At 37.6% G+C, this 17,078-nt stretch overlaps 1 protein-coding gene across 1 annotated transcript in view; it reads right to left on the reverse strand.

The window, feature by feature from the left end:
- Positions 1 to 17,078, reverse strand: part of LOC309401381 (olfactory receptor 14J1-like) — a gene marked incomplete at both ends in the record, with an annotated part of 42,762 nt that overhangs the window by 4,623 nt on the left and 21,061 nt on the right. The window contains one exon of the mRNA XM_081970451.1: positions 286 to 769. Coding sequence (XP_081826577.1) covers positions 286 to 769 — 484 coding nt within the window. The remainder of the gene's footprint in view (positions 1 to 285; positions 770 to 17,078) is intronic.

The following is a 17,078-nucleotide window of genomic DNA, read 5'->3' on the forward strand; positions in this document are numbered from 1 at the left end:
AGCACTGATAGAATGGCAAATTCTACTTCTATCTTAGCCTCAAAAAATGAGGGGAAAAGACACAGAACATTTGATGTAAGGAAAAAAAATATTAGAAAACATATTCAAAATAATATGTCAGAATCTACACAATTTAGGCAGCACAGATTTGATTTTCTTATTTCTTATGCTGTAGATGATAGGATTGAACAATGGTGGAAGTAAAGAATATAGGGCGGTTAATGCAAAATCTAAATAAGTTGAAGTGCTAGAAGATGGTCTCAGATATGCTAAGCATGCAGGTACTAAAAAAATGGAAAAGACTATAAGATGGGGAAGACAAGTGGAAAAAGTCTTTTGTCTTCCTTTCACAGAAGGGATTTTCAATACTGCCTTGAAGATTAGTGTATAAGAGACAATGATAAAAATAAAACAACCTAATGTTGCAGAGATACTCACAAATATTACTCCAGCTTCAATTAGACTAAAGGCAGAACATGATAACTTTAGCAATTGTGGAATCTCACAGAAAAACTGATTGACAACATTAGAACAGAAAGGCGTGGAAAAAGTGCCACTGGTATGCAACATTGCATAAAGTAAACTTGTCACCCACACCAGAATCACAATTTTGGTGCAGGCTTTCCAATTCATTACCATTTCATAGTGCAGTGGATGGCAAATAGCAACGTACCGATCATATGCCATGACTGTCAAGAGGGATAAATCAGAAGCTTCAAAACAGACAAAGACCAAGACTTGTGCAACACAACCAAAATAAGAGATGTGCCTAGTGTCCATGAGGGAATTTATCATGGATTTGGGGACAATGACTGAAACAATACCAATGTCCTGCACAGCCAAATTCACTAGAAAGAAGTACATTGGGCTGTGTAGTTGATGGTCAATAACTACTACAGAGATGATGAAAAGATTTGTTGCTGCAGTTGCCATGTATAATATGAAGAATAAGAAAAAATGTAGAAGCTGCTGGTGACGATCTTTGGAAAATTCCAGGAGCAGAAAATAAGGTACAATTGTTTGATTCTCCATTTTCTTGATTCTCTCAAAGTTAGGATTGAGATGAATGCCACATCACTAAGGAATCAAGACATGAAAACACTATTATATCAAAACAATGAAGTTACAAGTTGATATCTACTGGGAAAAGAAAGGAAAATGTTAATAGTAAAGTGACAACTATTAAGCAAACCATACCATGTTAAAAGAATGCCAATGTCTAGTCTGGGTACTCTCCATATATTTCAATTAAATATTGATGAAATTACAAAGTCTCTCTTCTTTTTCTTACCTTTTTCCATCTCAATTCTTTTCATTGTTGTTATGGTTAAAATGGTTTTTAGAATTTGAAAGTGTCTGCCAAGACTATTTTTAGCTATGGAGGAAACTATGGAGATGTTATATTGGTCAGGTCATTTTTTAAAAATGGAATAATTAATACTTTTTTTCACCCAGAAGTGAAACCTCATGCTTTAGATGAAGTCTGCTAGGCATTTCTAGTTCCAGAAGAGATCCCACTCTGAAAAAAAAAACAGATTGCCTTTACCTTCTAATAGCCACAGGAAAGAAAATTAATATAAATATTGAAAGGTATCCAATAATTTCAAACTAAGGTTTGTTAGTCAGAACAAAGAACATAACCTCTTGAGGGCTCACATGCTTTTCCATGAGACTTTCTGTGTTGTGCTCTGCTTTCCTTTGCTCCTTTCTTCTTATTTGAAGTCATTCAGGAGATATACAGAGAGGGGTAGCCAGCCCTGAGCTTCTTCCTAACTTTTTTAATTCTCTTTGAGAGAAATTTCATTGAGTCCTTGAAGCCAGATTCTTTGTTCCTAGACTGAAAGACCCCCACCAGTGTGACCTTGATACTGACAAAGGCACTTATGACCCTGCGATGAGTTTAACTTACAGGACAGCCCAAGGAGGTGATTGGGCTTTACATAACCTGAGCCCAAGCCTTCACTATGTTGCTTTCCTGGACTTTGCAGGTCTACCTTTCCTGATTCCTTGATGCAAACAAGTTAAGTTGGATTTCATAGCCTGGCTTCAACATATCAGCTGGATTCAAAATCATTCAAACTTTTCAGTGTGGTCTTGGCTTTCAGCTTCGAGAGAACTATAGTTTAAGAAAGCCAAGGAATGCATTAAGAAAACCCAGAAAAAGAGCTTTGACAAAATAGTACTAGAAGACCCACTATCTTCCTTTGTTCCTTTCCAATTCATTGGGAAACATAACAATAACCTTCAAGCTTTCCAATTCGGGGTGCGTGCATGCTTTTAAAAAATGTTTTTAATTATCACTCCTATTTTTCTCACAGTTTATTACTGATGCTATCTTAGAATAATTAATAATGTGCAACCATAATGGTGTGTTTAAATGGATCATTCTACTGACTGATAAATGTGGGATTGGAAGTACATTTTACTGATTAGCTAAATTTTAAAACAATTCATATTTGAATGTTTCCACCAAAAACATAACAAAGAACAATGAGGGATTTGTTTTTCTATTGTTTTCGCTCCAGTATAGAATGAACACATTGTACCATAGCAATGAATTCGAACAACATGAATCAAATTTTTAGCTAAAATGGAAAACAAACATTATTCCCTAAAGTGCAGTTGGGTCTAGAAATGATGTTATAGATGCTAATTCAGCAAATAGTATTCAATTCAATCATAATATTTAAATTTGTGCAAATTTTAAAATACCTCTTTTTTAAATATCCAGTATTTACATGCAGAAGATATACCATTATATTAAGCATTACTTGCTTCATTATTAGGAAGGTTATAGACCATCCCCACTACTGCAGCAGATTTCTATTATTTTTTCATAATACTTCAAACCTACCTTTTATGATAAAACTTTGTTCTCCTCCCAACCCTAAAAAGTTTCTCTACTATAGCAAAATACTAGTATTATCATTTTAGTTATTTTTTTCAATCCTTTCCCCATAATCAGAAGTATAGAAGTGAGTGCAATGTAGAGTCATAGATATGTAAAGAAGTGCAAATTCACTTCATATTCATGATTTACTATTTTTCTTCACATAATTATTATCCAGTAGTGCAGATATGCTACACAAATTGTTCAGCTATGAAAAAGATGTATTAGTGGATAACTTTGAGCTCAATAATAAGTTGACTTTATATTTGCAATTATTTTGTTTTCCTCTAGACCATACAAAAAGAATTAACACAATATTATAACAAGTATCTGGATGTTTAACATAATTAGCAATTAGCAACTAATTGTCTCAACACATGGGATTCTCCAGAGTATCCCACAGGGTATCTCCAATTGCCCACTATTTTCATTTTTTAAACATTGCTTTGGAAAACACAGGATCCAATCTGGGTAAGTTGCCAGAAACAGAGTGTCAGCATTCCAAATATATACATCCAGAATTAAATCAGAATTCAAGGCATAGCTTTCATCAAAGTTCCAATTTTAATAAGAGAGGCATGTTGATACAAACTGTGGAACCCCAAATCTGAAAGGTTCCTGGGTTTCCACCCAGTTGAAAGTTCAAAACCTTGCCCCCACACCCACAAGTTCATAACATGGTCCAGTCTTCCTCTGCCACGTTGGCATTTCCATCTATCTAGTTCTGGTCAGATGCAGAGGTGCAGAGACAAAGGACGACCTTGGGCTTCTAGAAAGGAATGTTTTATTTTGACAACAACACATTCTACTCCTCACTATTCCCCCTCCCAATTACCCCACTAATGAAACAGCATAGAAAATAATAGAGAGTGTGACAGGCCAAAGATCCTGAAAGGAATATAACTGCAGGCCTGACAGGCGGTCTCTCCTCAGAAGAAAAACATTTCCTGAAAAGAGAATAACATAAAAGTTAACATCACACAATTAACCACCTCCCCCCCCCCCGGGGGGGGACCCTTTGGCTTATCGGGAAACTTCAAATGGAATTATTTTACTAATCTCCACTTTTAGGTTCCAGCTTTTCACCCAAGTAGCATAGGACAAAGGATACTCCTTCCAATACACTAAATACTGTAAGCGACCACTATACAACCTGGAGTCTACAAATTTTTTCCACCTCATAACGTGTTTCCCTCTCTATCACTACAGAAAGAGGGAAAGCTTGGGTGGATGGTGTTAAGTAATTAAGTTCCCCGTTAGAAGAGAGAGTATGCAGAGAAGCGTAATGAGAGTGATATGGAATAACATGCGCAAACCAGCATACAGAGACACTGAATAGTATAAAAATATAGTAGTTTACTATGTAGAAATATAGAAGTATTCAGAGTCTGGTTAACAGTCCAAGTCATACATGGTTCAATAATTCAGTTATCAAGATAGTCAGTCTAACACACAAAGTATAGCTAAACAGTAGCAAACCACAATACCTCAGTATACGCCAACCAGCTTCTAACAAAACACACACACACACAGAGCTAACAACCATTCTGGCTCCCTCTTATAGCTGCTTGAGGTAACAAGCCAATTACATCTGTTAAGCATTTAAAGTAACAGTAAAGTAATCATAGCTTATATACATTGCCAAGCCAAGCCTAGGGTTACATTTCTAACAGATGGTCTTATGCTGGACCCAATTACTGGCTTCAGCAAGCTACAATGAAATTCTGGGTCAATTTTCCCTAGACTTCTGGGTAGCCTGAGTCAAACTGTAACTGTGTTAATCATCTTCACTATTGGGAATGGCCCTAGAAATTTTTGGCCAAATTTCTTGCTAGGCATTCTTAATCTTATGTATTTGGTAGATACAAAAACTTTGTCCCCCACACGAAAGGGGGGGTTGGAGCGAGCAATGTTTATCAGCTTGTTTCTTGTGGGCTTCTGCCACATCTGCTAGAGCTTTCTTCGTATTCTCCCATCCTTTCTTTAGCGTGTCCATCCATTCATTCAGAGACATGGAGGAGGGAGGTTCTCTAGGTAGCTCAGGCACGGGGACAAATTCCATGCCACTGGTAATCTGGAAAGCCGCTAATCCCATGCTGCTGTGGGCCGCATTGTTGTATGCCACTTTGGCGACGAGTAGCAAGCCCAACCAGTTGGCTTGCTGATAGTTCACATAACACCGGATGTATCATTCCACCATCGCATTGACCCTCTCTGCTGCACAATTCATGCTGGGATGAACCTCTGAGCTCTGTTCTTGTGCAGACCCAATGGACCTCCGAACCTCTCTCCAGAACTTAGCTGTGAACTGGACTCCACAGTCTGAAATGACCCTCTTGGGCACTCCATGCAGGCGATAAATGTGTTTCACAAACATTTTCGCTAATTTCTTTGCAGACTGCAACCCTGAGCAAGTGATGAAGTGTGCCTGCTTGGAAATCAAATCAATAACTGTCCAGATTACTCTATTCCCACTGCTATCTGGGAGTTCGACGATGAAGTCCATTGCGACCTCTTCCCATGGTCAGTTAGGGCTGGCCACTCATTGTAGTAGTCCAGGGGGCTTCTCTGGCAGTGTTTTCATCATTGTGCAAGTAGCACACCCTTTTACGTAATCTTCCACCTCCATTTTCATTTTTGGCCACCAAAATTGATGCCTGGCAATGTGGAGCATTTTTAAGAATCCAAAGTGGCTTCCTAGTTCCACTTCATGGCTTTGTTGTAGAACTTCCAGCCTCAACCCAAAGGGGACATATAGTTTGGACCCCTTCCAGGCTAATCCATCTTCCATCATTAGGATATCCTGGTTATTGTTGAGCCACTGCTCTGTTGGGAGCGCCAATTTTATAGCTGTCATCAGCTTCTCCTGACTTCAGTTAGTAACTTGGGCTGCCTTTGGTGGGAGGAATAAATGATGGGGTGAACAACTTCTCCCTTCTTACTGTCATACTGTGGCTTCCTCGACAAAACATCCCCCAACAAGTTTTTTGGTGCTTGATGGACCTCTGGGGTTTTTGTCTCTGCTGCAGGTTCTGGGCTCGTGGGATCAATTGTCCCTGGCTGGCCCTTTTTCTCCACTGGTGGTAGTGGCCCAAATGCGATCATCCATTTCCCACCGCCATCTTCCCACTTTATCATAGGCTTCCGCTTGTCAAGCCATGCAAGTCCCAAGATAATATTTTCTGGCATCTCTGGAGCCACAATGAATCTGAGAAGCTCATAGTGGTGGCCCACTTGTAACTTTGCCAGCTCAGTCAGTTGCGTGGCTGGGGCCCCTCCAATTAGCGTTCCATCTACCTTCTCAACCAGAATGGGACAGGCTAGAGGTCTTGTTCGTATGCCCAATTGCTTTACAATCGACATTCTGATTAAGCATCAAGTACAGCTGGTGTCCACAACTACGTTAACTTCTCCTTCCACCCCTGTTTCGGGTACTTGGAGCTTGGTTTGGAAGGTGAAGAGGTGAATGGGTGCACTCACCATTGTATCATCTTCGGCATTTCCCTCCTCTGAGGCCTCACCATTGGTAGGACTCTTCATCACCTTAGGTTGGGGATCCTCTCTCTGAGGTTGTTGGCCCAGATGACTCTTTTCTGGTGGTATCTGGGGCCTTTTCTCTACCGCCGTTGCTGTTGGTGCACACATTTGTGGCATTGGGGCTGGAGCTGATGCTTAGTGGCCAAGTTGACAGCAACTATGGCATTTTATTGGTCCCCATGAGGGAAGGAACCCAGTTACATCTCTAAACATAGGAACTTCCTCATCACATTGTTCTGCCATCCATCCAGCAGCTTTCCCTTTAAAAAAAATCATTAAAAGCATAAAGGAAAAAAACCGGGTCACTTACCAGCAGGCAGAATCAGCAGCTCTCCAATGGGATGGATGCAAGGAGCAGGCAGGCGACCAGGCAGCAGGTAAGGTGGCCTGGCTGGCAGGCTTAGCCAGCCAGGCGAGGCTGGGGACTGGGTAGTAAGAAAGGCTTCAGCTCGCAGCAGGACTGGCTGCCAGCAAAGAACTTCCCCAGACTTGCTTTGCTGAACACGGGGTAATGGGCGGTAATTTGCATGGTGCAGCTGGCACCTAGTTTGTAAGCTCCCGCCACTGTCCCCACCCTTGCACCCGTGCTTGCTGGCGGCCAGGCATCTTAGGCAAGTCCTGGGACCTTGCAAAGGACTTGCGAGGTCCCCGAACTTGACAAAGATGCCAGCCGTGCCGTGTAAACTCCAACCACCATCCCCTCGCCCACACCCATGCTTGCTGGCAGCCATGCAGCCCTGGGCTATAAGTGAGCCCGGGATCCTTACAAGGCTTCAAAAGTTCACCGGACTCACTTATAGTGCAGGACTGTGGCAGGCCACTCTAGCTGGTCTGTCGCCACCCCCCTGACCCGCACTTAGTTACAGCTTACTTACCTCCTCAGCAGGCAGCAATAGAGAGCCAAGCAAGAAAAAAGGTAAGTGGGTTTAGATAGGGCTCTTAGAGGCAGGCAGGGTAATTGGCGAGCCAGCCAATCAGTGAGCAGTGGGCGGGGCAAGTCTGCTGTGGATGGGTGGGGAAGTGAGTGAGTGAGTGGCGACCAGATGGGTAGGGGAAGGGAGCAAGGGGGCTAGGACAGGCATTCTGGTACTGTCCCACTGCTGGAACCGGTTCTAAATGGCACGGTAGATTTGTGTAACCTCTTCTACCAAACTGGTTAGAACCAGCAGGAACCCACCCTTGGGCTATTGGCTTAATTAGGAAATGGGCTACTGGATCAAACTCCACTCTCCTCTTATTCAGGTGACCGTGCTACCATTTCTGTATCATGTCAGCAGGATATTCTGCTTTGGATACTGTCCACTTATTCCAATAATGGGATTCCTATACGAAACATTGACATTTCATTACCACATGGTCTTTGGTTTCATAAAAAGGCATGTTTTATTATCCTTTCTTTCTGAAGAGAGAGCAAAATGTATTTAGAAAAGTCAGGAACTATTAATTCAATCTTGGAGTTACAGTTAAAGGTTGTAACAAAATTTAAAAGGAAGTCATAAAAATGTTAGAGCCAGCCTCTATGTAAGAGTAGTTAAGAAGCTGTACTCTGGAAGCTAGAAAGATACGCATTCATTTTTATCAGATAATTGAGATGCTAAACTCCTGGGAACAGAAAAGAAACTTGAAGGTCAAGTAACTGATTTTGGAAGAGTATTCGGGTCTTTTCCTGTGCTATCTTACATGGGAAAAGACCCGAATACAACAAGACCAGCATGCCTACACCCGTGAAAATCTACGAAAACAAACATAAATAGGTATGTATTTGTGTTACAACCCCTGGTGTGCCCAAATATGTTGTAACACAAATACATACCTATTTCCCTGGCTCAGCTGATAAGGCGGAGAGCCTGAAGCTTAGTGGCTAATACATCTGCCTAACATGTAATACAGCCCAGGTTCGAATCCCAGTAAGGGTATGGGTAGCTGATGAGAGCTAAATAGCTTGAAATAGATCTATACTAGTCTCCCTTTATTTATTTATCAGCACAAATACAACACACACACACAAACGAACAACATATGTGTGTATGTGTGTGTGTGTGTGTTGTATTTGTGCTGATAAATAAATAAAGGGCATACCAGGGGTTGTAACACACACACACACACACACACATACACACACATACATATATATTGTATTTGTACTGATAAATAAATAATGGATATATATATACTGTATATATTTGTTTTCGTAGATTTTCACGGGTGTAGGTATGCTGGTTTTGTTGTATTCGGGTCTTTTCCCGTGTAAAGTTGAGATTTTCTTTGCAACGTTTCAGCAGGATCGCACCTGCCATCTTCAAGCGTAGGCTTAAAATGATTTTGAGCCTACGCTTGAAGATGGCAGGTGCGATCCTGCTGAAACGTTGCAAAGAAAATCTCAACTTTACACGGGAAAAGACCCGAATACAACAAAACCAGCATATATATGTGTGTGTGTGTGTGTGTGTGTGTGTGTGTATGTGTATGTGTATGTATATATATATTTGTGTTACAACCGCTGGTATGCCTAAATATGGGAGGAAGGTCACTACTCCCTCATTTCTGTCCTTCGGCTTATCACAGAAGACCATGCAGGCAGAAAATCATATTTTTATTTTTAATGTTGCCTTTTTATATTTGTGTTGTATTTATCAGTACAAATACAACACACACACACACACATATATATATATACACTCACTCACACACATACATACACACATACATATATATATATACACATACATAAATACATATATGTATGTGTGTGTGTGTGTGTTGTATTTGTGCTGATAAATAAATAAAGGGAGACTAGTATAGATCTATTTCAAGCTATTTAGCTCTCATCAGCTAGCCATATTTGGGCATACCAGGGGTTGTAACACACACACATACATACATATATACATACATGCATGCATACATACATACACACACACACACACACACACAAACCTCATCAAATACTCTGGATAATTGGGTGATGGCGCGTAAGAAGGGTATGAATTTATGTAGCAGGCAGCATTTAGAGTCCTTCATCCACGTTCCTTCATGTGTTTTAATGAGGTTGAACAATATTTGCTTCCCTAGTATATATCCCTAGTATATATTACCCAGTGTTGGGTAAAAGGGGAAAGAAGGGGAAAGAAAAGTCAGAAATCCATGTGCAGCTCTTGTGGATCTATTGGAAGCTTGGCAAGGGGAAATTTGACAGTTGAGTCTCCTTTTCTTAGATGGCAGTTTTCAACAGAAGGAATTCATGATATTGCTAAAGCAACATACAGCACCCTGAAAAACAGGACAGTAATTAGAGTTTTGGGAGTTTTGGGAGTTTTGGGATTGTTGGTTGATGCCTTCTCAAGTACTACCATTGGTCTAGAAAGGTGAACTCTACTTCTACCTCAGCCTCAAAAAATGAGGGAAAAAGACACAGAACATTTGATGTAAGAAATTTTTTTTGAAAATATCTTCAAAATAAAATATCAGAATATCCACAATTTAGACAGCACAGAGTTGATTTCTTATTTCTTATGCTATAGATGATTTAATTGAATAGAGGTGGGAATAAAGGTATGTAAGGCAGTTAATGCTAAATCTAATTAAGATGGGTTGCAAGAGAAGACCGGAAGTCTCTCAATGAGACAGATGGAAAAAACGTGGGCTCTGAAGAGCATCACATAAATTCTGTTTGACAAACTGATGCTGATTGATCTTCGGATCGGAACTATCCTGGGAGGAAAGTGAAGAAGGAGCTGTGTCTCATTAGACCCAGAGGAATGTAACAGGTTCTTCATAGGTCAGAGATTAGCTCTCTGGATTGGCATCGGGGGAGGCAGCATGGCTGCTATCAAGTTAGGAGCTTCTGGACTAAGCATTTGAGCAAGACCAATGTAGGAATGGAATGTGAAACCTGGTAAGAATTAATTAGATCAATTAACCAACTGACATAAATCAGAATCTGGAAAAGGCAAAGAACCTTGTGAATATAAATAATATTGTTGGATAGGTTGGGATTTTGGCAGAAAGAAATGAAAGAAGGGTTTAAATAATTAAAACTGCTTGTTTTAAACAACTTGGAGACAGAAATGAGGAAATAGAGAATTGACTAACCCATTGAAATGCAAACTTTGAATTTGGATTTGAAAATATTGTGTCTTTAAAAGAGATTAATTGACAACTGACAATTGGGAATGCTATAAAGGGAAAGAAGAAGGACAGGAGAAATGAAACTTAAAAACATACCAAGGGACTTGCTTTGTTCGAGTTTGTTCTAATTTACATATTTTAAGCAACTCTAATCAATGAGAGGTGGAAAGTAACAAGGAAAAAAAATCAAGAAAAAACACTATTTTCTCCACTCATAATCCTATCTTGTCTGGATTTAAAACTGGATTAAAAATATCAAGCTGTATTGCTGAGAATCATTGAGTTGAAACAATTTGGAACAATTTGCTAGAGGGAAGGACAAAGAACAAGGAAAGCAAAGTGATTAAGATGGCTCTCCCTTCTCTTCTTCTCCATTTTAGCTAAATTGGAATATAAATTGGATCAGAATTATGAACTAAGAAGAAACCTTGGAAAACTTGGAACTTAAATTATAATTAACTATATAACTAATTGTAATCTTGAAACTGGACATTATGGAATGGTGGGAATTTGAAGAATTACATAAAATTATAAAAATATGCATAAATCACTAAAATTAAGTAAATAGAATCTTGAAGTTAGAAATTGAGGAGAGGCAGGAATTGAGGGAAGAAGAGGGGGTGGGTAATGAAATGGTACAAATGAAGGAAAATTAAAAGCAGCCAAATGATTTCACTGGGCTTGACAGTGGCATAGGGAAAATTGAAAAGGGGGGATATGTCCCAACAAAGGAAAGGGAAGAGACAGGAATAGAGAAGAAAGAGAAGGAAGAAAGGAGTGATGAGAGAAAAGAGGAAGAGAAGACAGGGAGACAGAGGGTATGCCAAAAGATGCAGCTGTGGGTGGAGAAGAAAAAAGATATACCCAGTAGAAAAAAAAGCAGTTTAAAATTTGGGATAAAGAACTTACTGGGAAGAAATCAGATATTTAGAAATTGTTATGTGGAGAATATAAAGTAGATGTACTCTTTTACATGATAATTAAACTGAGTTGCTAATTGATTGAATATGATAATGGAAAGATAATTAAATATAGGTCAAATATATGAAATATGGACACATATAGAATTCTTAAGAAGATGAACAAAAGTGAGGTGTGTATTGCTTGATATTTTACATAGCAGACTAATGGAATGGTAATGAGCACTGAACAGCAAGGATTGTTATTTTTTAAAGACAATTAAATGTAAGCTAAGTTAAAATATGGAAAAATGGAGGGGGAACATGAAACATACTTACCTTGGAAAATTATGAGATTATAAAGACAGAACTAAAACTTTGGGGTGTGTAATGATGTATAACTATACAATATTATGATGAGAATAGCTGGGAATTGTAACCAGGTCCACATTTCGGCCAAAAATATGTTGGGTGTGTGTGTGTTAAAATATAATTGCTATATATGTATATGTTTTGTTTTTCTTTCAAGAAAAGGAGAATATATGTTAAAATCAAATATGTTTATTGAAATGAAATTATAAATACCATCAATATAAAGTGGAGCCCGCTCAGAGGCTAAAATACACCAAGTAAATGAAATGAAGAGTGTGGAAGAGAGGAGAGAGGTAAAGGGAGGAAGAGAAGGTTAGGAGAGAGGGCAGGTGGGGGAAAGAGGAGGAGAGAAGGAATGAGTTGAAAGGGGAGAGAGGAGAAGGACAGAGGAAGGGGAAGTAGAGAAGAGAAAGATGACAGAGGGAAGAAAGGGGGTAGGGAGGAGGAGGAGAGAGGGAGAAGAAAGTGATGGATAGCATTTAATAGCATTTCCAATTGTCAGTTGTCAATTAATCTTTTTTAAAGACACAATATTTTCAAATCCAAATTCAAAGTTTGCATTTCAATGGGTTAGTCAATTCTCTGTTTCCTTATTTCTGTCTTAGATAAACTGAAACATTTTACTGCATTGTGCAGCTTTAACTTTTTACTTAAAAGGTGAGCAGCATTACTCTTTAAAACACATACAATATCTAGTTATATATGCTTTTCCTTTTTTTCTTTTACTGTATTTCCTTCTCATGTTTTCTACTTAAGAGTCATGAATGAATTCTACTCTTCATAGAAAAAGAAATTAGGGGAGATCAAGAAGAATAGAGTTAAATCTCACCAAACATAGATGATATCCATGTCTAATATCTTCAAAATACACTTTTATTGTTGTTAGTGAATTCAGGTCATTGTATAAAATAATAATTTTCACCTAAGGACCACCATACAATACGTATGTCAAGTATTTTTCTGAATGAGTCTTATATCATGATGTTATATTGCATTTAAAGATGGCAACTTGCAGGAGAAAATCTAGAGATGCCTGAATTTGTTGAGTTACAATGAAATTATAGCCATTTTTAGCACTGATGTTTCAACAAATTTGGGGTAATTTTTCACAATATGAATAATAATCATAAATATGTAGCTTCTCTTTGTAGGGCTTATTTACATTCTATATAGTAGGAGGTAATAATTCTATATAATATCACCTATAAGCTGAGGTCCTCTGAAGAAGCCCCGCCCAAATGAGCACCCTCTATTACGAGGCAGGAGAACTGCGTGCCTCACCTACATCAGGAATTTTTAGGCTTTTAACCCTTGCTTAACTCTGCTTGAGTGATCATAAAACCCTAAAGTCAGACTAGATGAGGCATGCAGTTCTCCTGCCTCATAATAGAGGGTGCTGTTTAGAGGCTTTTTTAAACAGTTAAGCAGAGTCATCCATGGTGAGGCAGCAACTAGCTCAGCCTGATCTCAGCTCGCCTTTTTCCTTTTACATTTTTTTTTCTTTTCATGATGACAGTGGTGAGGCTGTGCCTCCCCTGCCTCCTCTGCTTGCACGTCACTGGTATGCTCAATTCTGGATGCTGCCCAGTATCAGTGAAATCTCATGTAACTACATTTCCTTAACAGTGAAAGGAAAAACAACATTTTTGGCAATGAATTGCATCAGACTTGCAACTGTTGATTTATGCATAGATACATTTGGCACTGCCTAATTAGTTCCCCATGGCAGTAATTTTGAAAACATGGGGAAGCTTTGGCTCATGGACTGTATTTATTGGGATTTATGTGCTATTCCAATTATACCAACTACATGAAAGTTAGTCTTAGAATTCAGATTCTGAAGATAAAGTGTTACAGTTAGAAAAATCAAACCTTTCCTCTTTTTGATTTTAATTGTGATCTATTAATTCTGAGTTACTATGCTTGGAGAAATGGGAGAAAATCTCTGGATGTCAAATTCATTAAGGTAATCACCATATGTCTCTGTTTCTCAGCCCTGCTCAAAACCATTACGGAGTCACAAATGTGAAAACTGAATCTGCAATCAGAAGTGGAGGGGATGAGTTAGATAACAGAATTATAACGTCTGAAGAAAATAATAAATAAAAAAGGAAGATGTCAGATAATATATACATGTCATTCTGTTGAGTAAAAACTGAAGGAAAACATGTAAGATAACATAGAAAAGTATAAATTTTGTCAGTCAAATGTCTGTTTTTTCCAGCAGCATCTTTCCCCCTGAAACTTGTTTAAGGTAATTTTAAAGCTACATTTGAGTTATTTTTAAGCTTTACTGTAGTTAGGCTATTTTAGTTTGGCCATTCACCTATTGGCACTGATTACTAGAGTGAAGTAAATAGTAAAGTGAAGTAAATTGTTTCCTATGGAGAGCAGAGGTTTGGTTAAATTTGTGTTGTGAAAATTCTTTTAAAGATAGCACTTGCTCTGCATAAAAACTGAACACATTTATGTGATTGGTTTTGAGGAGCATTCATTTTAGGAAAAGCAAGATGAGAGACGAGTTTAAAATCTGAGACATAAATGGAAAAGAGAATTCTCACACATTGAGAAAAGAAAGGTAAGTTTAGTTTTGGGATATATTGTATAATAGAAAAATATGCTAATTTCAATATACCATTACCTACATCTTAAAACTATATATTCTCAAAGAATGAATCATATCAGAAAGAGGTAGAGAGGCTATGAAATACTGTTATAACTGCTGCAATATAAGTCATTAATACTGTTTGGAAGAACAACTTATAATTGTAAAATAAACATGTATAATTTAAATTTCATTTTTCTATAGGAGACATCATAATGCCACGCCTAATAGAACAAGTATAATGGGTTTTTTTCTTCTGGGATTTACTGGAAATCAAGAGCTACACATAACTCTCTTCCTAATAATGTATCTTTTTGACCTGATGGGAAATCTTCTAATTATTGTTTTAATAGCAATCAATAGATTTCTGCATACCCCAATGTACTTTTTTCTAATCAATTTATCTATTGGTGATCTTGCTATCACTACGTCAATTATACCAAAATCTCTAGTTAATGCCCTTGTGAACTCCAAATGGATTTCATATTCTGAATGTGTGACACAATTGTTTTTCTATGTTTCTTTCCTATCGTCAAATTTCTTCATTCTCACTGTCATGGCCTATGACAGATACATTGCTATCTGTCACCCCCTGCACTTTACACTCATAATGAAGTGGTCCACATGTATTCAAATGGCTGGAGGGGCATGGCTGGTTGGATTTTTGCATTCAGCTCTACATACAGGGAATATTTTTTCAATGCCTTTCTGCTCCAACATCATCAATCAGTTCTTCTGTGAAGTTCCGAAATTAATCAAGCTATTTTGTTCTGATTTTTACCTTGGTGAAACCTTGGTTCTTGTCTTTGGTTCGTGCTTAGGGGTTGGCTGCCTCTCATTCATTATCTTGTCCTATGTGCGGATCTTTTCCACTGTGCTGAGAATGCCCTCAGTTGAGAGAAGGGAAAAGGCCTTCTCCACTTGCATCCCCCACCTCATTGTGGTTTGTGTATTCATTATCAGTAGCCTCTTGGCTCACCTGGTACTACCTGCAAATTCTCCATCTAGGCTGGATGAAATATTTACTGTGCTATATGCTTTGGTCCCTTCACTGATGAATCCAATAATCTACAGCATGAGGAACAAAGATGTCAAAGCTGCTTTTTGGAAATTCCTTGGTTGGGGGAATCTGAGCAAGAAGTAAAATAATAATAATAATAATAATAATAATAATAATAATAATAATAATAATAATAATAATAATAATAATAAAGAAATAATGTATTCTGCCATCTAGTTATGAAATTAAAAATAATGACAATTTGTAAATAGTTGAAGGTTCATAATTTGGGATTTATTTCTGTAATTTATTTGTTGATGTGATTTACTCTAAATTGTGATTTGTTAGATATGGAGAAATAAAATTGTATTTGCATATCATATTGTTTTTCTATTATTTCACTTGTTATTAATTTATCAAAGTATAAAATACAAAAAAAACCATGGAAAAATAAGAAGAGAGGGAAGGAAAAAGAAGGAATACAGTGTAATGGGAGGGGGGGATTCACTGACTTCCCACTCTCTTTAGAACAATAGAAAGTAACAACATTACCACCACAACTTTTTTGCTTTTGCTATAGAACATTATGTACAAGCTATTTCTATAACAATAACCCTATTTGGTAAACCTAGTTTACCAAAACAGAATCAAAGTTTCATTCCCCCCCCCTTGCAATTAAATATAATGTCTAATTTGGATAAAAGAATCAGTTTAACTATCTCTGCTTCTCTTTGCTGTGGGGGGGTAATATGTCATTCATTCTCATTTTTTCAAATCTTGTCCATAATATTTTATTATTCAGCATTACTTAAAGAACCGATAAACCTGTGTTTGCACATATATACTCATTTTATATATACAAAGCTTACTTAAATGTTTCTATCAGTACATATGTATATATTTGTGTATGTGTATATACGTACATATATACACATACATACATACATACATACATACATACATACATACATATATAAATACATCCTAATTAAGTAAAACATTATAGTTGTCACTCCCTCCATCTTATCTTTATAGAATACAGTAGAGTTTTTTTTCTTCTCGGGAGAGTCTATGAAATCTTCTTTCCTGAAGAAGCTTTGTTTATATCCATGAAAAAAAAAAAAAGTCGCAAAGTTCTGTTAAACATTGCAAATTGATCTGAAGCAAATCTTCCCAGATTAGTTTCCTTCACTGAGAGGGCTATCATATCTTTTTTTCTCCAAAGAATTCTCAGCCTTATTAGTATCCAAAAAGCAAAAGTCCCAAAAATAATAAATTAATTCATCTAAAATGGCTTATTAAATTTCATCAGTGTCAATGTCTGTAGCATAATCTTCAACCGATTCATTTTTCATGTAAGTTAATAAGTAAGGCTTTTAATGCTGGCATTTTTTAACCAAGAGAATCCAACTCTTGCTTTATCTACAAATTCTTTTCTGTTTTTCTCATCTATTGCAGTTTTAATCAGCAGAAACGGCACCATTTTGAAAAATGGTAAATCATGCTGAACATAACAAGCAGAACATAACAAGCAGATGCAGATCATTTCCTTTCTGTTTTGCTTGTGAATCGGGAATAAATATAGCATTTGGTATTCTTCAACTTCAGCTTTTGTTTCAGATGCTGCTGGCAGTGTGAATCCCTCTT

The sequence above is a fragment of the Natrix helvetica genome, assembly GCF_964273705.1.
Source record: "Natrix helvetica genome assembly, chromosome: Z".
NCBI classification, from domain to species: domain Eukaryota; kingdom Metazoa; phylum Chordata; class Lepidosauria; order Squamata; family Natricidae; genus Natrix; species Natrix helvetica.